The following is a 26,205-nucleotide window of genomic DNA, read 5'->3' as shown; positions in this document are numbered from 1 at the left end:
ATTTGCCACTGAGCACGAGCAATGTAAGTAATCTGCTTGTACTAAGGCTAGACTATTTATCTCATATTTGCTTTTGATTGTCATATTTGAACCTCATATACGCTTTTGAATTTGTCAGTATAATGCCGCCATATCAATCCAGCTTAACCCTCCCAAGGTAGACGTTGCAGATTTGCAACAGCTAATTGCTAGTTACCTAATTACTCCACATCTACATTTTATGCACCTGTTTTTCTCAGCAGTACCAATGCAGAACTTAGTTGTGCATTAGCAACAAACAGTTTCCCACTATCCCACCAATTGGCAGAGCTGTGTCACTTCCAACATGGCTGCCTCCTTGGTTTCACCGAAACAGATTTTCAAGGCATCAATTTCATGTGACTTTCACTACCAACCTCAATTAATTTGAAGCCCAAACTGCATAAGATAAATCCTGAATATATATAGATACAGTACACGCCAATTAGTAGATGTTATCTCCTCTGGGTTTTTCCCTAGGGGATGCTCTATTTTAATGTTGCTACATCCCACAAAGCATTGCATGTGAAGATCTCTCTCAAAAAAGTCTAATTGTATATATTTTCCCCCAAATATCTGATTTTTTCTGTTAAAAGAAAAACTTAATTTGACTTATCTTAAGGGTTAAGATAAGTCTGCAAAACAACTATGCACAGACATCGAGCCAGCTAGCAGAAGGAGCACTGATAGGTCCCAATGACGATCCAACAAAATCAATGCTTTCAACATCTGATACGTTGTCTTTGTGCTATTTTTGGCGTGATATGGTTGAAAGTATTCTTAATTCATGAAAATCAGATTGTTTTACACAGTATCAGTATGAACTTTTGGAGGATTGGGGTTGTAAAACACTCGTTTGTGATAAGGTCGTAAGTCTTCGCTTGAACCATTACATTGGCATGAAGAGCACCTCTATTTGAACACACACCTTCCACAGCCAGTCTCCAAAGTGTTTGAGGCAGCGACGCCTCCTGTTCAGAACAATCTGTTCTGTGAGTATGATGAGGTCGTTTGGTGAAGATTCATAAGTACAGGTTGAGAGTGAGGCAGCAATCAGAGGTGAGATAGCTTTTCCACCAGTGTGCCTTTCACCTAAACGCATTTCTACCCATCAACCCCCTCTCCGGTAGCCCTAAAACAATTTCAGCCGTCAAGCACACTACATTTCACATCCCTTTCAATGCGGTCAAAGAGGAGAGATTACAATTTCGCACGGCAGGTTGAGTGCTCACACTGAGAAATGGAGGAAGAGCTGCAACCTGTTAATTACGGCTGGTTCGAGACGCACAGGTAGAAAACAAGCCCTGTCTGAAGTGTGCTCAGAGCGCGGAGCACAATCAGGGACAGCACTTAACCAGACATGGGGTTTTAATCAGATATGTTAAATTTAGACCATGTGCGAGGTGTTAATTTGTAGGTCAGGGCTTCTCCAGATTTCAGTGCGACCTTTGCCCGGCCTCCATGTGTCCCGACATTAATCAATTGTGATAGAAAGTAGTAGACACTTCCCCCGCCATGGAAAGCAATTTCTCCGAGGCGCTTTAACACACATCATCTTGATCTGCACACAAACAGGTCTGGGCACTGGCTGCTTAAAATTAGCGAGGGCCTGCTAATTAATTCTCCTTCTGTCACTGGGGGGGCCCGGTGCAATCTATCTGTGATGCAGCCTTTGTGAGATTAGGCGTCAGATAGAAGAGGGAAACAATATCCATTAGTTTGCAACGCTACCTTTGCTATAACACGGAGAAAAAAAGAGCGTCATTCCATTAGTCTAATTCCTTTGGTGCCTTCTGCTGAGTGCCGGTGATATCTTCGCATTTCAAATCAAATGAAAAGCGATCAATGGAACATTAAAGAGACAAATCGTGTGCGACAGACGCAAAATGCAGGGAGAGCATTTTAATGAATTTCAATATGTGGCGGCTGGGATGTGGCTTTAATCAAACGGGATCTGAATATTTGGAGATCAAATGTTGCTTTCGTCTGGCGAGACAGAGACAGAGATCCTCTATAGATACTCAAGATGAAAGATTTCTTGTAATTGAGAGAATAATGGATTCATATGTACACTTTGCTCCTCGAATTTTCAAAATAAAGTCCAGAACATGAGTATTTAAGCTCTAATCAATATTTATTACTCCCTTGGACTAACTTGTTTACATGGAGCCTCCTAGTGTATTTTAATTAAAGTCACTCCTACAACCTAATCAGAAAAATGTCTGGTGTAAACATTTAAATCATCCCACTAACTGAGCAGGCCGTTTGAGATTACTCTCACTTTGTGAAGAAAAAAAAAAAACACAACAGCAGATTAAAATTTGTCATGTAATTGCTCTGTCAAATTAGCTGCATGTCCAGAATATTTATAATCATAGCGTGTGTACAGTCTGTATACTTTAGCCAATCAATATCAGCAGCTTACATGCACAGTTTCTTCTCCCTCTTTAATAAAGAGGTTTAATTTATAGAGCCACAGTGTTGTTTTGTGGTGACGTGACACTGCCAGACAAATTTGAAAATGCAAATAAGTCTTGAACCTGGGTTTGCATGAAGGTTATCAACAGCCACAGGGGATAATGCTAAAACAAATCAAAGCAACCAAACTAATAACACTACAGAGGCTGCTAGGCTAGCTAGCTCCCAGTGCCCTCTGTTGCGTTTAAATCATTAGCATTTAACAAGTCTCCATGGTAACCTTTAATCTATATCTCCAACCATGATTATCGCCTATCGTGCTGCAGTTAATAAAGAGTCAACACAAGGCTAAACTAAACTTTTATCATACACTAAAAGAAATTGAAAGCAGACATACAACCAAAGAATTAGCAGCAGGTATCATCGTGCTAGCTCTGATGCTAACGGTTTTCTGAAATCTGGTGGTTGTTGTGTTTGTTAGCTAATGGCACAAGTCATCTGCTTTAGTTACACATGGTAAAACTTTAATGTAATGTACTGTATTATGGTAAAAAAGAATAATACTTTTAAAAACAATGCATTCTGGGAATATTAGTGTTGTAGTAGTAGTGTTCCATCAGTGTTGCTAGGCGCTACCCGGGTAGCTGCCTGTTGCAGCAGCTCTCTCGTCTTTGTCCGTTTCTTGTAATTTCTTCGTCTCTTTTTTCGTAATCTTTGTATTTGGAGTGAATCATCACTTTGTATGGTTCATTGTCGGTCACGGACACCAAACTTTTTGTGGCTTCGGCGGTATTTTTTACTACTTTTCTCCTGTGTTTGTCTGGAGATCCTACATGTAACCATGGCTGCATTGTTTACATGCGAAATTAGCTGTTAGCAGCCTGTAGCATGTCAATGCTAACTAGTGTAGGGCTTGATGATTTCCCTCGAGCTGAGGAGGAGGAGGTGAGGACGACGTGCTGGTTCTCGGATGTGAGCTGGGAGGTGACGCCGTGGACCTGTCCTTCCATCCATAGTTGTTGGGAACATGGGATCTCGCTCCGGGGGATGGATGAGCTAGCTGTGCTAATCCAGCGGCATCATGCTGTTCACGGACGTGGCTGACTGAGCTGACATCGGACGCCGCGACACATTGGAGGAGCTTCGCCTGCTGTGAGCAGACAGGATCCAGGAGACAGAGACTGAACAGACTGCTGGGGAGGCTCAGTCCTGGACCCTGTGGAGGTGGAGACTGGCGGGGCTGGAGAGTGGTGGACGAGTGGTGGACGGGATGTCGTCATCTAATTTCTTATGGACATTTTTTCACTTTCTATATTCTTTCTTACTTTTGTTTTCTTACATGCTGCGGTGACTCCTGAATTTCCCCTCGGGGATAAATAAAGTATTTTCTATTCTATTCTATTCTATTCTATTAACTCTTTTCTAATGTCCCAAAGGTCAAATACTCGCCATTACACTAATCTACAGTCTAGAGCTGAGGATCACCATCAGGGTTTGATGTTGTGTTTTTACTATTTTAGTTCCTGTGTTTGTTCAGAGATCATACATGTATCCACTGTCCTATCGTTTACAAATGAGATCAACTGCTAGCAGCCATGCTAACTGGTGCTAGGCGTGATGTTTCCCGTGATCTAAAGAGAAGGGGGCAAAGAAGACGTGCTGGTACTGTAGTAGAAGAGACAACATCTAAATGTTTTTACATCCATCTTTATGGCAAATGCAAGATCTATCTTCAATAAGATGGACAAGCTAGCCTTGCTAACCCGGAAACAGAGGCAGAGACATGGCTAACAGAGCTAACACATGAGGGATTTCACCTGATACTGATGGACAGGGCAAAGGAAAGTAAGACTGAACACACCTGCTCAATCTTGGGCTGCCCTATACATGCCTGTACATGTGTATACCTATATTTTATTTTATTTTATTTCTTTTTTTTTTTTCAAAGTTACTGTTACTATATTGTTCTATTTGATATATTCTTATGGTAAGGTTTTTTACACTTTATATTTATACACTTTGGTACTTGCTGCTGTATCAATGTAAATTTTCAGATTATTGGACAAATAAAGGGGTATATTATCTTGTTATCTTATCTTATCTTATCTTATCTTAAACCTCTTACTGAGACCTGTTCCATTTTTCCATTATTTTCTTCCTCTTGGTCCTGTGAACTGGCAGTTTGAGGGACTCTTTTTCTCTTGTTACGCTGATGATCTTCAGTTTTACGTTTCTGTAAAGCTAGATAACACTGATAAACTGGCTAATTTGCTAATCTGAATGCTAATTTCCTCCTGATGAACTCTAATTAAACAGAGGCTCTTGTTAAGCCGTTTATAGAGGGTTGCAACTTTTATTGGTCCCCTTTCCATTTCAGTGAAAACAAGCCTCGGAAATCTTGGTGTCATTTTTCAATCACAGAAAGCTTTTTGACAATCATCGATGTGCTGTACTAAATAAACTTTACTAACTTATCTAAATATTAATATTTTTGTATTTGTATGTAACTGTTTTATCTCCCTCATACAGACAATTGTCATTATTATTCCATTCAGTAAAGGAGTCGTGATCTTTCCCTTCACATCCAGTGTCAGTGTCCTTACCTGAAGGCATCCACGGGTCTGAAGACGTCTTCTCTCTGGCGGTGGCCTGCTCCCAGTCAAGGTCATCGTCCCTGCCTTGGCTGTACCCACAAGCTGCCAGCGGCTTCTCAAAGTTACAATCGCCTGCGACAAAAGGAAGGAATTTATATGGTTATACAGTTTTCCCATTAACTCGCGGCTCAAATGAATGAATATATAAATTAAATTTCCTTTTCCTTTCCCTTTTTTCCCCCAGCGGTATTCATAATGCAGTACGCCAGACAATGAGATGCATTTAAGTGAGACAGAGTGAAGGATTACTAGAGTAGGCGAGGCACAACATACATTACCATCATTAGCAACACGGCAGTCCAATTTCACAATGACAAGTATGAAGTGTCCAAACTCCATCATCGTTAGGCATTATGTTCCAAAACTGCACCACCATCAGGGATAAATTGATTTATTTTCCTTGCCCGCCACAGAACTTTGCTGTTCATGTGCCCCTTCTCCACAGAGCCACTCTAATCCTTTTTACAAGCTGCTTGTAAAATGACAGCAAGCAACCATTAGGGCCAGGCTTCAACGGGGCTTGGCGTGTGATCGATTAATACAAATACCCCTTTATTTCCCCGCACCTCAAAGGCCACACGGAGAAATGTGAGAGTTGAGCTATTCTCCCACCTAAAGTGCTTTTCAATCCACTCATAAATCTACAAAAAAACACACGTCAGAACAGTATGTGGTGTATAAGGAGTTCACACCGAGTAGGAAAAAAATGTGTAACATAACCGTGGCTTTTACACTCTAGGTGGTTGTTTTTTTCAGATGGTTCACAAAAGAATCAATCAAAATGATGAAGCGCTGCTTTAAAATGATAATTATACACATATAACATGAGTAAAGGATAAATAACCCAGCTTCAATCAGAAAATGCTTGTTCTTATTAAAGTCTGACGCTCAGATTTCATTCCTTCTTGCGGGTGTCCTTTGAGCCAGAATCTGCGCCTCGCCAAAACCAATATCTCATCTCTTACAAGCTCCCCCTGACATTCTGCTGCATAAAGGCTACGAGCCGGGGTTTTTGTTTTCCCATTTATCTCTCCGCTGACATTTACAGTACACGTGCAAATGAGTGGCCAAACGAGGAGAACACAGGATAATTAATATCCAGCTGCATAGGGCAGCTGCTAATGATATATTTGCTGCTTTGTCTGTTTTTTGAGGGGGTGGACACAGAAGAGGTGGCTGCCAGAGTATCACAGGAAAAAAGGATGAAAAATGGTCGAGAGCTGGTGCAGAAAATCATTGCCTCTTCTGGCTAATAATACCACCAAAGCAACCTGTCAGGATGAGAAGCTAGCAGAGCCGCACCTGTGTGTTAGCTGCAAAGCTAGGCATGCTGCTAAGTGTTAGACAGAAAACCTTCACTGACTTTCTGTTTCTGTCTAGAACTGATAATAAAATGTTACTTTTTGTTTTGTAAAGCCCTTAATGGCCTTGCCCCTCTCTATCTGTCTGAATTAGTGTGTGTTTGGTACCCCACTAGGGCCCTACAGTCCTCAAACCATCACTTGCTAGAAGTCTCCAGAGCAAGGACTAAACACTGGGGTGTTCAACTTTTCTGCAGGTGGGGACTCAGACATGAAAGTGTGCACTGATATTACTCTGCATGGAAATGAATCGAGCATGTACAAACCTACTTCTGAGGCTGGGTGTTTTGCCGGTGATGATGTCATTAAGCAACTTCTCAGGCAGCAAATAGCTACATTCCTTAATAGGCAGATGGCAACACTGAACTTATCTGGCGTATTCCAGGTGTGACCCAAGACTTAAGATTCAATACTTTCTTGTCATGTCGGCACTGTTGATTGGAATTTGTTTCACACTGACAACACACTCAGATATATTAACAATAAGGCCAATTGAAAAAAAAACACCTGTTATATGAAAGAGTTTTGTTAAATTGATCAGATAATAAGATATGAAAAATAAAACCATGGAAATAAATAGGGGTGCTTACGGAAAAAATTAGTGTAAGTAATATACAATAAAATTGCACCTAGATAGATAACAAATGAATGAATGAATAAGTACTGTGCATGTTAAAAAGTCCCAAACTTAAAATAAAACCCATATTTGACTGATGAATTGAAGTGATACTGAAAGTGCTTTAAAGTGTTAAGGTATCAAATGGCTTAAGGATTTGTGCTGTTCTGGACCCTGCTTGTTCTGGTTTTAACGCATCTCAGTCTTTTCTGTGAGGGAAGAAAGTTTAAAAAAAGCACAGTCACACCAGCTCTGTGTCTGGAAACCAATCAGATCCAGTGCTATGACAGAGTGGGGACATACCAGAGATGTGTCTAGTGGATTTTGGCCGTAAAAAGATCACGACAGTCACAGAGCAACCGGTGTTTTGGAGTTAAACTATGCTAACTGGCGACCTTGAAGTGATTGCCATGATAACAAAAGCTGTTAAAACATGAACATTAAATGCACCCTGATAACTTTTGGAAAAATATCACTTTAAATCATGAATTATAAGCAGGCAAATAGGGATGGGTACTGAATTACGTACTTTTATAGGTACCAACCAAATTCTACCAAAAGTACCAGGTACCGATTCATGTAAAACCAAAAAGTTACCATGTTTAGGTACCTGAATGCATCCTTGGGACTGTGAGGGGGTGGAAGAGTAGGTGATTTTCCATGCTGGACATGTACACAGCATTGCAAGGTTATATATTGAAGAATAAATTTGTTAAATTGAAACAAAATTAGATTTTATTATCAAACAAAATGATATTTTTTTACCACCTAAACAAAAAAAAAGTACCAAAAATTGGTACCGCTGAGTACTGGTACTGATTGCCAGGTGCCGGGCTTCGGTACTGAATCATTTCAAATGTGAAAGGGACCCATACCTACAGGCAAATACATAAAAATGAGACTTTTTCAAAGTCACTTATAAAGACCTCACTGTGCACTGCAGAAAAACTGAAATCTCATCAAGTGTTTTTGTCTTATTTAAAGTAAAAATGTCATATTACACTTAATATGAGCCCCACTTTGTTTCAAGTTGTTTGAAGGCAAAAATTAAGTATAAATTGATTGTACCAAGTGAAAACAATCTACCAATGGGATAATTAAAAAAAAAATGCTTGACATGGGAATAGTGTCTTAAAACAAGTAACTTTCATCTTGTTTCATTGGCAGATTTTTTGTTCAACTTCAGACGTCATTTTTGTCTTTAAATAACTTGAGACAAGACATTTTTCTGGACTCCTCAGATGAATGAAGACAAAAACACTTGATAAGATATCAGTTTTTTGCAGTGTGCCTTTCAAAAATCCAAAACTTTACCATGTAACTTTAAATTGATGCTAATACTTTTAGCCTCTAGAGCCATTTGAGCATTTTCTTATCATATCTGAGGATTTGAAACTGCACAGTTTCTGCTATATGTTCATTTCCTCGTTACCTTATATATGTAAATGGGAAAAACTGAAAAACACTCTGCCAATATGAAAATGCTCCCATCTCTAACTCATGTACAGCTTATTTCCATGTCCTCCATATAGTTGACTTTTACAGCCAAGCTATTATGCTAAGTTCATTAGCATTCCCTAACAGCTGTTAACTGCCAGCGTATAATTGGCCACGAGTTAGTTCATTATTCTGTGGAGGCAGTGAAGCAATGGATCCACCTACAGCAGCACAATACACACAGCCTGTGCGACCTGTGGCGTCTACTGTGGAATAAATGAGAACAGGCAGTAACAAGAGGCCAGAAACTTTTATTCAAGACAAGCTGAGAGTCTGTATGAACGGCAACAAGTCATGAATCCACATTTACATGCCCTGAAGAGAGACTCTCAAACCTCAAAGGTTCAGCTGGAGCTGTTCTGCGGCCAACAGTCAGAAACTGTGGTTGTCTTCCACCTCGGAGGAGTGACCATGTGAAACAAGGAATACGAGGGCGTTGCTGAAAAAGAGCAGCGCGCTAAGTCAACTTTATTTCTACATAAATAAAACTGTCTGTGCTGCCAAGATGCAACTTGGAGAACATTAACAGGAGTCTCTGGCTGCAGCGTCACAGGGACTGGCTCTGTTCCATCAATATTTTGACTCAATAGTTCCAGGATCCTTCGCCCCATGCCGCCCACCTTCCTCTCACAGCGTGGCGGTGCTCAAACAAACCCAAAGAGGTGACTTTTATTGGTGTTTGATATTCAAATCGATGGCATCGGCGAGGAGCGGCATGTTTTCTGAGTCAGTGGGTGACAGGAGTGGAGGAACAACTTCAAACACTGGAGGTAAAAAAAAAAAGGATATGCAGGAAGCAGAGACCATTTCCTGTTTAATTTTGAGCGGTTTTAAAATGTCAGCTCTGTTTTTTCAATAATGAATCAAGACCAATAAGAAGGACAAGGTTTCATTGGAAAAGTTTTCAGTCTTTATTGCATCTGTTCTCAAACAGTGGCTGTATAACGTGAGGGTTGTTGACAGAATATACGGATCATATCTTGCAGTTGTAGCTGTGATATGACTTTTTATTACACTGCTGATTTTTAATAAAGGTTTCTATGCAAAGTATCAATTTGCTGGTATATATATTCATTTGAACGCTGGGATGTTTGCTTTCAGAGACTTTAACGCAAAAAAAGTTGAGATTTTAAAGTTGTGAGAGAAGAAAATAGTTTATTTATGAGAAAAATTCAGAGGTAAGATATTTATCAATACAGTTACGTAGCGCTACGGTTTGAAACGTGACATCAAGCAAACGTTGTAGCAGCTGGTTATATGTAGTGCTATCGGCAGCCCAAGCTAACGTGACAACAAGTAAACAGTGTCAGTTTGTATGTAGCTTATTAGCTGTCTATATGTAGCGCAGCTGGCAGCCCAGTGCTCTAAGACGTGTCTGTAATGTGTAACGTTAGTAAATCCTGGTTATGTCCTGCCAGTCATCTACCAATCAGAGCTAACGTAACCTCATTCTTCATTTTATTGATAGACTCTCAAGTTTGAACAGACCACTGCAGAATAACTGCTGACTGTGGGTTGGAATCAACATTAGCACAGTTTAGCTCCTGTGTTAGCCTTTAGCTCGTGCTCTATCTCTCTCCTGTTTCTCTTTCTTCTGCTCTTCTGTCCTTTTTGTGTCTGACAGTTAGGCTCCAGTGTCCACCATCACTACAAAATTATTCAGAGAAATTGTTTTCAGCAGAGACCTCAACATGCCATAAATCAATCCAGTCCTGATGTACAAGCTAAGAAGTAGCAATTTAAAATATCCTTTAACCTGGCATATTAGTGCTGATGATCTCATTTTAAAGTGTGGATTACAATCAGGCGATGAAGATGTACAAGAAAAAAAATCCTAAACTTTTGAGAATCTTAGAAAAAAAATGAAATTTGTATTGCAAAGTAATAACTCCAAGAGGAAATCTGAGCCATAATTCTTCTTGGTCTTATTTGGAGGTATGACCCTTGCACTTAAATGTGAAACATGTCTCTGCCAGTCATAACAAACAGCTGAATACAAACAATAGACAATGGGCACAGGCTGCCCTTCTTTTTCTGGCAGCGTGGTGCTGATTTGCTCGAAGGACTGGTTTAGGAAATATTCAGTTATTTTTGTTTTCTTTACTGGATTATAACTCCTAAAGATGCTCCACCTTCATTCTAGTAAAGAGAGCAAGCTGCTCCTCTGGTTCTCCCATAGAAATTTACATACAAGCCATAACAAAAACCTTTTCTCATGACTTTGTTCTTGTAAAACTTTGCTTTCTTATATCAAAAACAGCACGAGATCTTCACGGTCGCGACACTTGCTGAAATGAAGACTTCATCACATAAGGATCTCCTAACTGGTTCAGGACAAGTTGGAGAGGTGGGGCCTCAAACACCAAGTCTACCAGTAGCTTCCAAAGGGCTGGCCAATCAGAGAGAAGAGGGTTTGTGGAACAGGGAGCCTTAAAGAGACAGCAACTCAAACAAAGCATTTCAGACAGAGGCTGAAATAAGAGTTTTCTGAAACATCAGTAGGGATTTTTTGAGCTGTACATATAAATTTAATTGACACTGACACATATTTTTGATGGCGAGGTTTCTGCCCATTAAAGGGAAGTTTTTCCTTGCCATTGTAATTTGCTAAAAACTGCAAAGTCCTGTACTCATGGTGGGTTAAGATGAGATAAGACTCCTTATATTGTCTTGATGTTGGGTTTCTGCTAATAAAATTTTATCAACATTAAATCTTGGGAGTGTCCTGAGCTAACGTTTGTTATGATTTGGTGCCATACAATTAAACTGATTGATTGATTAAAGACAGGACAGTCATTCGGACATTTTGTTCAAAATAAAACACAAAGAAATCTCTCTGAGTTTAACTTTTTTTTTTCTAAATAAATTTTAAAAAGTGCAAAATAAAACTAATAACTCTGAGCGTTTTTTTTTTTTTTAATGAACTGAAGAGTAAAATAAAACAGTTTAACTGCTAACTCTCCCTGGTTCATTCATGCTGTCTGGACAGGACCTGGTGTTAAACTGCAGCAAGTAGTGCCAACTACTGGCGAGGATGACTTAGGTGATGTTAGATTTTTTGCCTTGAGTATCGGCTGCTGGTATAGGCAGCTTTATGAGTATCGATACCTTGAAAAAAGCTGGTATCGGCTCGATACTAATACCAGTACTTGCCCATCCTGAGACAAAATAAAACCTAAAAAGGAAGGAAAACACCCCCTCTTTAAATATGACATCATACACTCCGTCGGTAATGGTGAATTTGACTCCAAATTTGTGACACACATTATTGAGATTCTTGCCAATACAGAACCCAACTTTGAATCAGTTTTCAAGCCAGAAATCCTTAAAGGAGCATAAGAAAAGCTCACGTTTTAGCACCGCATTGAGAAATGTAGTGATTATAAACTAAAGCCTCTTTCCAGCCTCTTGGAAACTTCTCATCGATTCTGTATGGATCTGGGAACACTGAGTGGAATGAACTCATTCTGCTTCTCCATTGACAAAACTGAGGAACCAACAACATTGGATTGCCAAGCTGAGCTATTTTGGCCATTAAGACAGGGTTAACAGGGCCTGAACAAGCTATAAATCAATTTGCAATGCTTTGTTTGGCTACATATGGATCTCAGTATCAGGCATCACAGGAGGGAAATTCTCCAATAACACCTCCAAGATATTGATCTGGAGGCAAACATCACCGCATCACGTTGTGCAGAAATTAGAAGGTTGTTCGTTTTCTTAAAAGTGCCAAAAATCAAAAGCAAAACATTTCAATCACATGTTGCATGCCATCAATAAAAGCTGCTGCCTCTGAGTTGAGAGATTGTACACATGAATGCAGATGAACGCATCAATCAATAGCATCATAATAGTCCCTCTCAGTAGGAGGTTTATATCGCTGCCAGTGTGTGGCACAACCCCCGTATAATCAGGCTCGACAGCTGCTGAAATAGATATCCCAACGAGGGGCTGCCAACTCTCTGAAGGAGATTTAACTTTCAATAAAAGCTTCGATGAGGTGTGGGTCGTCTGGCTCCACAGATGAATGTGCTCCACCCTGTCAACATTCCCCTTTCAAGAGACGCAGGCAGCTTGAAGCTAAAAAGGTGGCCCTAGATATGTCGTGAAACAATTTATTCCTGAGTGAGAACACACAATAGTCTTTATATTCTCACGCAGAGTGCATTTCAAAGAAATCTATCCATCTTTTCCTGGACTGAGCCAGAGGCCAGAATCAATATCTCAACCCCTCAATGCTGGAGCCAATTTCTCCTAAAGATTTTCAAGTCAGACTTAAAAGGCCTTTTGTTATTGCACCTGTAACAAAAGTAAACTTTAAGCCTTAAAAGCTGTGTTTGTGTGTGAGTCTCTGCGTGTGTGTGAAAGCGAAAGTTTGGAGCTGTAGTGGAGCTCTCTGCTGCAAAAATGGAAGGAAACTCACAATTCAAGGCAACTGTGCACAAGATTTTTACATTTTGACAAACCTTAAAAGTTACTTTGATAAAACTTACAGCACAATTAAGCATTTCTTTTTTGGTTCAGTTAAAAAAAATGTAGTAAGGCTGCCAATTTTAAGTTTTCATTTTTAAAGTATGCTGCACAATAAGACCTGGACGAATTGAGGGAGTGAAAAGGAAATATTGAAAAAGCAGATCTGCAGTTAAGCGTTTGATGAAAAATAAGTTGTTCCAGAGAATTTTCAAAACATCCCTTCAGTGAGGCAGTTATTGACTTTGCTCTGCTCCACTTTTGCAGCTTTGTTAAGTTTTTAAGTGGATTTGTGCTTTCTTTATTTCTGCGTCTCTTAGACTGATAAATACAGCATCAAGTTCAGGGATAAGACTCAGGCAAGAGGAGTTTGTGGTCACATCCTTAGAGAGTAAATTCTGTTAGACTTCTTTAAAAGAAACAGTTTGCTGATTTGAGAAATACAACAATTCAACATTTATTACCCACTAAGACCAAAATGAGAAGATGAGTACCAAGGGTTTCTGTCCACCCAAGAAAAAGTGTAAACCAGCAGCTTGTTAGTTCAGCTGTCTCCTTCTCTCCATCTTTAGTTATCCTTCTAACACGTTGAGAAAATAATCTATGAAGATATTCTGGGCTGATATGTTAGCTACAGTTTGAGGTCTAGATTCGATAACTTTCTGGGCCGAAGAATTAAAGAAAATTCAGAGGTTGACCACTGGAGTTACAGATCATGGTTACCACTCAGGTTTTTTCCTTGGTTGGTTAAATTCAGGTTTTTTTTTCTGGTCTCTTCTGAGTCAAATCTACATCAGCCCCGTTTCCACCAAGCAGTCCGGTCTAGATCAGTACGGTTTGGTACAGGCTTGCTCGGTTAAGCCTGGTCCTGTTTCTGTTTACACAGCCAACTGTGCCCCTTCATACCCCGCTTATAAATCCAACGAAGAAGAAAAACACGACACAGTCAACAAAGAGCAACGATGGAAGACACCCAGTAATTTGTCTTCTTTGTGATTTCCATGTGGCTTTTTAATACAAAGAACAATCAGGCTTTCTCATCAAGATTCTTTCGACCAATCAACCGTCTGCAGTGTGGTATCTCCACCTTCTGGGATTGGATCAGTTTAGTGTGGCACCCCTATGGGATGGCTCGTCTCGTTTTTTAGGGGATCTGTCCCAGGATTAGTCTGTAGAAACTTCGCAAAATGTGAACTGTGCCAAACCAAACTGAACCGCTTGGTGGAAACGGGGCTATTGAAGCTTGCGTGAAAGGTTTACGTAGCTTGGTATGGGTGCAAAAACCTGCATACGTAGACAGGGATGCAACTCATAATCTCTTGCCTTATATTACATCTTCTCTTTTTATCTTTGCAATAATTACACTAGAATCAAATTCTTCTTGTGGTTTACCCTAAACTGAGACGTAACACTCTCAAATTCAGTCACCACGCATTTCTGTGCATAACCAACAGAGAATGTGGCCGGAACGAGTCACAATCTTTGGTCTGAAAATATGAAACTGCTGCTAAAAATTGTAGTTCTTCAAACGTCCACTAGAGGCTGGCTGCAAAAAGCCAGAAATCACACACACAAATTGTTAGGGCTTAACATTTTGCAAAATAATCTAATCTTGATTTTTTTGGACTGATATTGCAATTGCCATTAAGCATGCAATTATTATTATTATTTTTTTTTTTTTTTGGGGGGGGGGGGGGGGGGTGTTATCTTTTGCATTTTTCAGCAAACACAAGCAACAAATAATTCTATAGTTTAACAAACATGACAAAGGATACTGTCACCATATAAACAATTCTTTCATGTAGGCCAGGCCTACATGTTTTGATGAAATGAGATTAATTGATACAGATTAATTGATGACTGATTTAACTTCAAGCCCTGCAGACGTGTGATAATTTCGCCAGAAAAAAACAGCAGATTGACTTTTGCTGGTTTTGAGGAAAAACAAGTACAACTTCCTATCTTCCTGTCCAGGTCTCCAAACATGAAACTCTTTTTTTTTTTTAACTGCTGCCTTTGTGATTTGAAAATTGCATACTATTTATTGCAATGTCAGTTTCAATTGGATTGATTGTCCAGCGCTACAAACTATTCCCAAGAGGCTAATTTTACACCAAAAAGGTATCTTTCGTTTACATCCTGGTTTTAAAAACTGGCTTGAATCTGAGTACCCAATTTCTTCAGGGAGTAAATTCTTTATCAGTCGTCTTTTTTTTGAAGGTAGCAAACTTTCAAGTTTTGCCCGTATAAGGGCATGGCTGATTTGACCGAGAGATAAGTCTGATAAAGTTCACTCAACACTACTTTATTTTTATAATGATGAACTATGGCCAAACTATGAGTAATCCCTCACTCTGCTTACACTTCCTGTAAACATGCTTCTCTGACAGGAACATGCACGTTTTGCCAATTTTTTTTTTTTTTTTTTGCTGATTGCTGGGAGCGGAAAGAACCAAACTTTTCCCAATATTATTTCGGGGCAGACCGATATGAGTATCTGGTTCCTGAGAATATAAAGTCCTGAACTTAAGTGAATATCTATTCAGGACAAATCTGCCCTAACAAAGCTAGGTTGAGTTGACTTTTTCAACATGGCCCTCATTGATGATAGGCTTCAGATAGAAACATATGGTTGGCGTCACAGAGACTATGTTAATATACAATTAAAGGCAAAACTGAAAACTGACACAACAACTAGCTTAGACGTCATACCTCATTAACATACATTAACATAATTTGTTATGTGGAATGTGGCTAAAGTCAGTCAAGCTAACACCCTCTAGTTCTCCTGATTAATATCCACATGCTCCAAATGGCCAGAAATCCGCTTCATCTCACTTCTTTAGACGAAATACTGCAAAATTAGAGGAAACAAACTGTGCCTCTTTACATCCAGGTGGTTGAGCATTATAGCTTCATGCTAGGAGTCGCTAACTGTAGCTACAGCCCCAGCTTGGACACATCATATATGCATTTTGGCTAACATTTTTAAAAATAAAAACAACTATTTTATCTGACAACCAGCGTGGGTTAACGTGTTTAATTGCAGCACACCTTGAGTTAGCACCTGTAGGATAATTACAGGCTAAGATATAATGACAGGATATTTTCTACCCACTAATCTTTAGACTTACATAAGCCGAGTAACAAAGCAGCCAAATGAACAACACACCATTAGTGAGGTGTGTACCTCCAGCTTGAGTGGCATTAGACAGAACATCCCCCGGTGAGGAAACTGAGCCCTCTCCCAGCATCACCACCGCCCCGGTCCCAGTGGCAGATATCATTGCTGCAAGACCTCCTTAGCCCCTCTGCCAATTCTGCAATTACCAGCCGTCCAACCTGCTCTGTCTGGCGAGGAAATCGCAGGTCTGCTCTTTGCCCCAATCTGCCTCAGTGTCTGCACTTGTTTTAACAAACATCTTGTCTGCCAGCGTCCCCGCAGACTGAAACCACAAGGCAATCTTGGGTAATTTAAAACCAATGTCGACTATCTCCCTCCACCACCGCCAGTTTAGAGCTCCAGAATCCTGCAGCTAAGCCCCTCAGGGACTGATAGGCCTTTTCACTCTGGCCCTATTTCACTTATCTATTGGCAGCTCCTGCCGGGTCCTATCTCTGCGCTGAATTGCATGTACATATACGATCTGTTTAGGGACTTTGAACTGTGGGATGGGATTTAGACAATCAATCTCAATATCATTATCAATCACATCTTGCTGTTCGCCACATTGATTCGAGGGGAAATAAAGAAGTCAGAGTGGAGATTTCCACTGATAATCTGCCCGGCTGAGCCGTGCACTTGTCAGTAATGTTTTGCAAGACGAAACTGTCAAATCACATCGAGTGTGACGGATCAGAATCAGGGCAAAAACAGGAATTTGCATGTGTTACAAGTTTGATGTTGGAATGATTTGTGACGTATGAAGCTCTTGAAATTTTTGATCTAAAAATACAGCACAGGGGTTCACAATTAAAAAAAACACCCTTTGGCGCTGCGAGGAACTCAACCCTCTCATTATAAAAACCCCGTCTTCACTGGAGGCCATGTTTTTGGTCTTGTCAACCAAATATCAACTTGATGAACGCGCTTTACATCAGGGTACAACACAGCTCCAGATCAAACCCACCCTCGTGCCTGGTTAGATATACATCGAAGATGACAGGCAGCCTTCTCCTTAGATATGCGGGGTTTTGACAGATGATTTCCAGGCGATGTGTGCCAGCACAGGGCCCGACGTTCTCTTCCACTGCGCCTGTCAGAAACTTCCAGTAAATGACTTCAAATCCATCTCCATTCTGAATAACCTGCCAGGCACCAATTAAGATGAATATGGAATCTCACTCAGAGACGTGGAGGATCCTTATTGTCATTTCGTCTCTAAGCAATAAAAATGAGGACTCTGGGCCAGTCTGCACACACACACCCTGCGGTGATAACACCAAAAATTATGCTAATGCTCCCTTTAGAAGGGGTCCATCTTTGAATCACTTCTTCAGAGAACTTTTCCAGGAAGGTTGAGGTCAAACAGAATAGTTCAGAGGCTCATTTGCACTAAAAAGATTTAGTTTAGTCAAATTTAATCAAATTCTGAAGCCTTAGGAGAACCACCTGCTGTGCTCGGTGTTTGGATTGCAGAGAGGTGGCTTAGGCACATCCGGACTCCGACTTGACAGCAGCAAGACTGGTTAACAATGGCTTCTGCTCCTATTGTTCCCAGCATCCTCAGCCTTGTCTCTATCCAGTCTGCCTGTCTCAGTGTGTGTGTGTGTGTGTGTGTGTGTGTGTGTGTGTGTGTGTGTGTGTGTGTGTGCCCTCCAGAGAAGGAGAGGCTGTGTTTCCCTATTCGGCTTAATGCCTGTTGATACACTGAATAGCAGAATGAAATAAGCTTGTTTGGCTTCCCATTTGCCTGTGTTCAACATGCCCCCAGAAATGATACGGTGACTGAGCACAAAAGGCGCTCCATTAAAATCACTGTTTATTTCTCGCATTTGTTGTTCCACGCGTTTTGCTCGGCGAGGTGAGGAGAAGCTGTGAGAAATACTCAGACTTTGATTGCAGAACATCCTAAATAAAAAAAGACAAAGACACATCCCGCTGTGACTGAAAGCCTTTCTATTGTTGATGTCTTTCCCCTCCTGCAGAATCAACTCTCCGAGATGCTTTAAAGAGGAATTAACCCTCCGCATTGATTCGCAATACAGTCGTAACGAAGACGGGAAATTAAAACTTCCTCCAGCGCGGTTTCACATCTGATCCGGGTGTGATGGGCCACTGGCCGGAGCTTCAATCAATAGAGACGCTACGAGAGAGGAGAAAAGTCTCTGTTTCCTGAGGAGAATAGATCCACAGCGAGACAGGGAGGAAGAGATACGAGCCCTGTCTTTACTCAATGCTTAAACCCCTTCTGGCTCTCTCTGATAGAAGACAACATCCCAATCCCACTGTGGACGACCCTTCAGACCGAACCCCTCAATCCTCACAAAACCTGCTAAGTCAACAAACCTTTGAATCCAGCTCGAGGAGTGTAACAAAGAAGGGATAAAATGCTAATGTTGGTATCTGCAGCTCCCCCCAGTTCCTGCAGAGTTTCCCAGAGTCTAATTTGTCAAACATGCAAGTAACAATGCCAGAAATTAGCCCAAAGGGAGGATTCCTCCAGAGGAGGGAATGATTATGTTTGATCATGAAATAAACAAGAATATTATCATGCTTTGTTGGTTTTCCAGAAGTGGAACAAATGCGTGTTTTTATGTGTGGAGGAGGGAATAATTCAAGGTTGTATGTCAAAGAATTAGGAAATCAGTGAAGCTAATTAGAAAAGTGTAGAGGAACAGAAGAAAGGTTGAATCAATCCCTCCTGAGGAGGAGAGAATCTAGGCCACAAGGCGAAAAAAGAGCCTGTGCATTCAGCCGGAGTTATCAGCTCGATGAAATATCATTACTTGGCTTTTGTGTCATGATGTATCGTCAATCACGCCTGCATTGTGAACCACGCAGCATACAGAAACTTGGAAAGTCCAGGAGCAGCTGGTGCACAGGTGGAAGGTCGATCCCGGCCCAGGTGAAGGGTTAGGTGTTGATCTGAGTGTTGCTTTGACAGCTGTGGCTAAAGAGATCTCAAACCCTGTGGGAGCTCTTTCAAAGTGCCGTCTTAGGGTCTTCACCTGCACACTTCAAACACATTCAGACCCTTTGTTTCTCTCCTGAAGCCCCATAAATCAGCAGCTACCTGAAAGCAGAACCCTCGGCCAGGCCAGGATTAATCCTCCTGGGTCACGGGGAAGGAGGAGGCGCATGCACCCCCTGCTTTTCAAACCGAAGCCGTGTGCTGGGTTCGTGTTGTGCTTGGCAACAGCGGCGAGTGCAGGCTGGTCAGGCTGGTCTCTAAAAGAAGTGGGAGGACTCTTCTCTTTGTTTGAGTCAGATTTTATACAGCCATGACATTTTCAGACAATGTGGATAATTACACCTATAAAGATTGCTAACAGCATTAGCCGTGGCATTTCTCTTCTAAACAAGGCACATTAACATGATGTTAACCCTTTACCCATAATGCAATTTGGGCAGCTGGCATTACAAATCCATTTCCACAGTGAGAAAACTCTGCCCAGCATTAGAGCTAGAACATGACTCCAATTCTCTGCAGCAAGATTGGAAAAAGTGTGACCACACTTGGGCACCGTGACACCAACTCGGGTTTGCCCAAGACGGCAAAGTCTGCATGCCGTTTGATAACCTATAGCCTCCAGATACACCAGATCTGAAGCCAAAGTCGAACCCCATGGGCAGGCAAAATAACACTCTGGCTACTTGGCAGTCTTTGGTTTAAGCCTTGACCTAATAAAAGAGCAAGAATATTGTGTCTTCACTCTTTTAATTTGCACTGTTTCAGTTATAACCAAGCAGCAACCTCTGGTTTTAAAATAAGAAATGTTACAAACTGCAGTTCATCAAGTGTCCACTAGAGGCTGGCTGCAGACACACCAGGAACATATGACACCAAGTCAAAAGAATACCACTTCTAAAACCAATAAAAACATGTTTGCACCCTGGTTTTAAAAACATCTTTGGTCTGAATATCCCGTTTCTCTATCATGACACACTGTACATATATATTTTTAAAGACTAGGTGAAAAGTTTTCCATGTTGCCTATTTGTTTCTAATACAGAATTTTATTTTTTCTTTCTTTCTTTCTTTCTTTCTTTCTTTCTTTCTTTCTTTCTTTCTTTATTTATTTATTTATCTCAAACATTTGCAGATTGCAAATAAAAATAGACCACACAATTTGTTGCCCAAACGCAGCGCTGCCACCCTAAACCAAATACCCACACACAACAAGAGCAACAACCAATAAAAGAAAAACAAATACATAATGAAATGAATGAATAAATAAATACATGAATATGTAACATTACAATGTTTGAGAAGGGACAGGAGGAAGGTAAAGCTTACATGAACCTGCCCCTACTAACTGAAGCACATTAATGTAATTTAAAAGAAAATAACTCTAACACAAAGTAAATGCAATTTACAAACAAAACAAAAAGGAAAAAGTGTCAAACCTTGCAAATTCCCAACAACACGTACTATAAGAAAGGTACACACCTTCCAAATGGAGAAGAAGCAAAAAAAAAAAAAATTACAGCTTTTTGACCAACTGATTAATTTCTAGGATTCTGTGCTGCTTAGTTAACACCTGCTCATATCCGGACTTGAATTTTTTAATGGTGCTTCACATTTAGCTTTGAAGCCATTCATTGGCAGCAGCCTTAATGGAAATGCTAAACTCAGTTTAGCTTTGTTTAACTTGAGGATGAGGTGAAGAGACAGGCCTTTAGTCCCTCCAATAACAGCTGCAGGTTTCCCACCTGTCAGACAAGTCAGCCATGCCCTTATATGGGCAAAATTTAACTTAAAAAAATTAACAAGTCATAAAAACATCAACCTGGGGAGCTGAGGTACTTAAACTGAAACCTTTCCAGTTAATTGGTAGATTTTTTTTTCTATTTATTTATTTATTGTAAGCAGTGTAATTGAAGTTTCTGGTGTTTCTGCAGCCAGCCTCTAGTGGACACTATAGAAACTGCAGGTTTTTTGCACTTCCACATAGGTTTCTTTTCTCACAGCTTGAGGTTGCCTCTTAGTATCAGTCCACACCAAAGTCCAGGTATCACTATGGTTTCAGGACTGGGATTGGTGCATCCCTACTCGAGGGTGGTTGCACTTTTCTACCATAATGTATCTCATGTAGCTGCTTTTAAACACTATTCTAAAATATCTAACTACTGATGAAGTGAGGTCATATTCTGCATTCCTATTTTTAAGGGCCGGTGCTACGGTTTACGAGTCCTTCCGTTCACCATCACAAATGAGTTTCTAAATTTAGATGAACTGTTTAATAATAAAATAATCAAACAGTTCATGTCACTTTTATTTCATGTTCAAAATGTATTTTTAATTTGTGGTAATGAGCCTTTGCTACTAATGTAGACAGTGGATGTAGGGCTGTTTGTTTTTCATCATTAAAAGCTAAAAACTTTCACCATAACATAAAAGAAGTCGGAATAACTTGAGATGGCATTAAGGCCCACTGAGCCTTCTGTTAATGCTCTGCATTTATTTCATCCGTATTTTCGTCCGTTTCCATAAAGGTTACAGATACAGGCCAAAAGGAGCAGTACCAACGGAAACCATAGGGGCAGTGTTGCTGTTACCACCCGACACGGAGCTTTAGTGAGACATGAGGAAGTAATTACAATAGCAGCACCAACCACCACCTTCTACAATGCTGCCACTGTTTTTGTCTTTAACACAAGCGGTACATTAGCTATACCTTTTCCACTAGCCGCCATATTTGTTTTTAAGTTTGTTGTTGTAGTAAACTTTTGACTGTGGGCTGCCCCCCTTGGTGGATGTATGAATCTGGAGCACCGAAGAGTTCTGAGAGAAACTAACAGCAAAACTTAAATATACGGGTAGGTAATAGCAGAAGCTAACTAGCTTGACTCAACTCTGTACAGTCAATAAATGAATGTCTGTCTACTTGTCTCTAGTGCTGCACGATTTGGGGAAAAGGTGCGATTTGCGATTAGGTGGAGAATATTGCGATTGCGATTGTGCTTGCGATTTAATAAAAAAAGTTGTGTCATGATGAGTTTATAGACTTGCTTGGTTATCATGGAGAAAAATCTGAATTGCATATGCTGACATTGCGATTGCGATTGCGATAACCTCTTTTGCGATTACGCAATTGCATGTGCTGACATTGCGATTGCGATAATCGTGCAGCCCTAGCGGAGGCATTAGTCCAATTGCTGTTGAATAGTAACATTCGAATTGTATTTTTGTTAGGAATGGACATCTATATTTCTGAAGTAAAGACATTAGCAAAAACAGTGTTAAGCTGTTAGCTGGGTTTGATTTAAAAGATAAACACTGAAGCTGAAGAACTCTCTAATGAATAGATGTAAGCTGACAAGTAGCAGGAACCAGACTTGAAGGATCTGCAGACCTCTTTTATTATGATAACACGCGTACGGATGACTTGGTGACAAAAGAGACTCTTCAGCTGGTTTGTTACAGGCTCAGACAGGTGTTATGAATAAGTCAAAGAAACAATGGAACTCCCTGAGTCTCATTAATATTATTAAAATTTAAATCCAATTATTATATGGCAGCTCTGACCTATTTCTAGATTTAAGTGTTCCATCAAATCAAAACACGTCACAGCGAGTAGATAAACCTTTACGGCTTCCTGTGGAGCCGGAGATCCAGCAGGGTGATCCTCTGGGAGACGTTGGTCGACCGCCCTGCAGGAGGATGTTACGATACAGCCACGGTCCCACCCGGGTGAATGATCACAGGTATTAGACCAGAGCACACAAACCTGTGAGGCACAGCATCTCTCTGATCTCTCTTTGCTCTGCAGGATTTTTTTATTAGCACGGTGACAAATGTCTATGAAGTCACAGAGCAAGCACATTCTCACAGGACACGGGGGCAAGAGCCGCCCAGGTGAACTGAAGCTGGTGATTAGGGCTCATTTTCAGGTTCAAGGGGCATAATCTGGTTAGTTTAGTGGAATAATAAAGACCACAAAAAGCAGAATGATTCAAATTAGAGTGTTAAAGTAATTATGATGATTAATATACATCCATTTGGTGCTTTCCCTGCTCAGTTATTCAATCCATTCTTCAACAGAAAGTATTTTTATTTCTAAATTAAAGCTATTATTTATTATTTTGATGCTCTATTAATCTTTTAAAGCTAATTAAACAGAAGGAATTAAATTGTTTTCAGCTTCTCTGCTTTTACTTTTTCACAAAATGTTCTGGAGTCTTGGACCGTTGATCAAATGAAACAAGACATTTGAAGACATCAGTTTGTTTTGGAAATCAGGGACACGCATAATTTCATCTTCAATTTTTACAGACTAAAACTTTGATACGTTAATGATTGCATAAAAGTTGAGTGACAAAATATCTTTCTGATTGATTATCAAAGTTTTTGTGTGTAGAAATTTTTCACTCTGGCGTCAATGAGACATTTTTTCTGGATTCATCAGGTGAATGTGGCTCACATTAACTCCAACATAGCGTTTTTACATTTGTACGTCTCTTGTAGCTCACTGGCCAGCTCTGCTTTTGGATAATCTAAAGAGCTGTATTGCATTTCTAGGCGGTAGAATATGACTGGTGTGATCCCGTATCGTACTTGTTGTGTATCCCAGCCAATCTGGAGGACATGCAGACATTTCTCTCACACACACATTATTGCATAATATGAATTTGGATCATACTGAGCTGTCGGTGTGATGCCATACTTGATTGGACACAAACACATGCATACACGCAAACAAATATGCACACATACATACGCAACAAACACCCACACATGCACACACTGACATGCATATAAAAACATCATTATACATCACATATTGGGGATGTACCAACACAACTGTCAGTCTGCCTAAATCAGTTTTTATTTCATTTCATTACTTGGGACTGCAAACATTAACAGTTCACTCAAAAACAAACAAACAAAAAACATTACGATTAAAAAAAAGGCTTCTTCTATGATACACACTTGATCAAAAAAGGGAAAAAAGAATTGGAAGTAAGACAAAAAGAAAGCTAACTTGCGTCGCTTTTCATCCAGAGCGTCTCTCCAAGTAGGGATGGGTACCTTTCACATTTGAAATGATACGGTACCGATGTCCGGTACCTGGCAATCAGAATTGTACTCTATGGTATCAGTTTTCTGTACCTTTTAGTGTTTTTTTGTGGTAATAAATATTAATTTGTGAGGTCAAAGCGTAAGCTCAGAGGGGGCAGAGCTTTATAAATAAATAAATACTAATATTTAGAAATTTACTCTTGTTCTTGGATGGATGAGAAAGTGGGATGGAAACAGCTCTACAGGTTATAAAATCACTCATAAAACTGCAAACATATTTCTGTTTCATTTGCATTTCCTGAATGTAATTTGTGGCAGTGGGAGAAATGTTCCTGGTCAACACGTCATGCATGAGAACACACTGTTAGCATCAGCATCCATAATTACATGCTGCGTGTAGTTAAGAGGTTAGGTTTAATACACCTCTGCAGGAAAACTATCACAGCCCTTAATTAAAGCAGAAAAATAAAAGAAGTGTTAGACATCACTTCATGTTGTCTCAGTGTGAAACACTCCGCTGTGTTATTATTCCCTTAAGTATGAAGTTTCTCGACAGACTCAAACAAAATGCTAAAATAGTTTAACGTTGGCGTTGTTGTGACTGATTCTGATACCTGAAGGCACGTCCGTCATAAAAACATCTGTCAGCTGGTTGATCCGACTCCTCAGGTCTTCTTTGAAAAGTCTCATCATCTGGATAAGACCCACAAAGGTCACGATACTCACATTCCTCTGATATTTGAGGAAACGTCTCATCCAGTCAGACGTCACTCCACTCGGCTTGACCATCACACAGGCCTCTCAGCCTCTCAGACTCTCAGCCTCTCAGACTCTATATTGGTTTGGCCAGAAGAGCTGTATCAATCACAGAACAAGGAGAGCTGCCAGGAGCCGTCTTTCACACCCCGACAACGTGGCTCTCACCACCGTGTTAAAGCTATTTTGACATGGTTTCAGAAATGTCACCAACATTGACGAAGCCGCAGGGCGAGAAGTCGCTTGACCGTGACGAACTATCTGAAAGAAGGAACAGTGCATTTGTTTTGCAGATCTTTTTAACACTTTGTTTCTTTGTTCAAGATAACTTCTACCAGTTTTACCAATTTCTTGATTTCATAAAGCATTTACAAAGCATACACCAGACCAATTTGTAAATGCTAATCAGTCTGTTCTTCTCTAGTTCCCAAGAGAAGTTATCAACAGGCAAAGACCAGAACGCCTCAGGACAATACAGCCAATCAGAGCTACACGTGAGTACAAGAAGCTAATTCCACCATTATGCAGCCTCTGGTTTCACACAATACACTGACATTAGGTAAGATATGATGTGAAACACTACAAACCTGTATGTAACTTTAACTTCCATCCACTTTGTCCAACACTGGTGCCAGCACACACTCAGAGCATGATTCATCAACAGTTGCAAAATTACCATAACATCATGATTTCATTAATGGGGGCTACGTGCTGTGTATCACATGGTCCCCTTAAAGTGGTTTTGTATCTTATTGAATTTAATTTTATCATATCACATCATTGCACTTTTACCTCTAAAATGTTACTACTTAGCAGCTTAAATGTTGTACTGTCTTGTGTTGTATCACATTAATTATTATAGTACTAAATCAGATTGTACCCCATGGTATTGCAATGCATAATACACTGTGGTTTGTATTTTATTGTATTCAGTAGAATTGCATTATATAGTTATGTCCTATTATAATTTATTGCATTTTATCAAATTTTGATATAATAAATAATCCAAGCTCAATTTATGGTATCATAATTTATCCCTGTGGATCTCGTAGTGGGGTCTGTGAACCATAGCTTGGGAGTCCACAGAATAATTAACAAACAATTGCAAAAGCATGCTATTTCACTGAAAAAGTGTATCAGCAAACATCGGATCTCTTGCACCAATAAAATTCACAATTTTTTCCAATACTCTGTCCTAACTAAGTTTTGTGCCATAAGATCAAGTCCAA

At 40.1% G+C, this 26,205-nt stretch overlaps 1 protein-coding gene across 6 annotated transcripts in view; it reads right to left on the bottom strand.

Annotated features, from left to right (window-relative positions):
• Positions 1-26,205, bottom strand: part of LOC141803899 (receptor-type tyrosine-protein phosphatase mu) — a 251,406-nt gene that overhangs the window by 183,242 nt on the left and 41,959 nt on the right. For all 6 annotated transcript variants that reach the window (XM_074687966.1, XM_074687965.1, XM_074687967.1 and 3 more), the window contains exon 2: positions 5,040-5,162. In XM_074687966.1, the coding sequence (XP_074544067.1) occupies positions 5,040-5,162 (123 nt within the window). The remainder of the gene's footprint in view (positions 1-5,039; positions 5,163-26,205) is intronic.

The sequence above is a fragment of the Halichoeres trimaculatus genome, unplaced genomic scaffold (assembly GCF_033239565.1).
Source record: "Halichoeres trimaculatus isolate MK-OKI-2021-1 unplaced genomic scaffold, fHalTri1.1 fHalTri1_scaffold_15, whole genome shotgun sequence".
In the NCBI taxonomy this organism is placed as follows: domain Eukaryota; kingdom Metazoa; phylum Chordata; class Actinopteri; order Labriformes; family Labridae; genus Halichoeres; species Halichoeres trimaculatus.
Note: the sequence above shows the minus strand (reverse complement) of the source record. Positions and strands in the feature narration are given on the sequence as shown.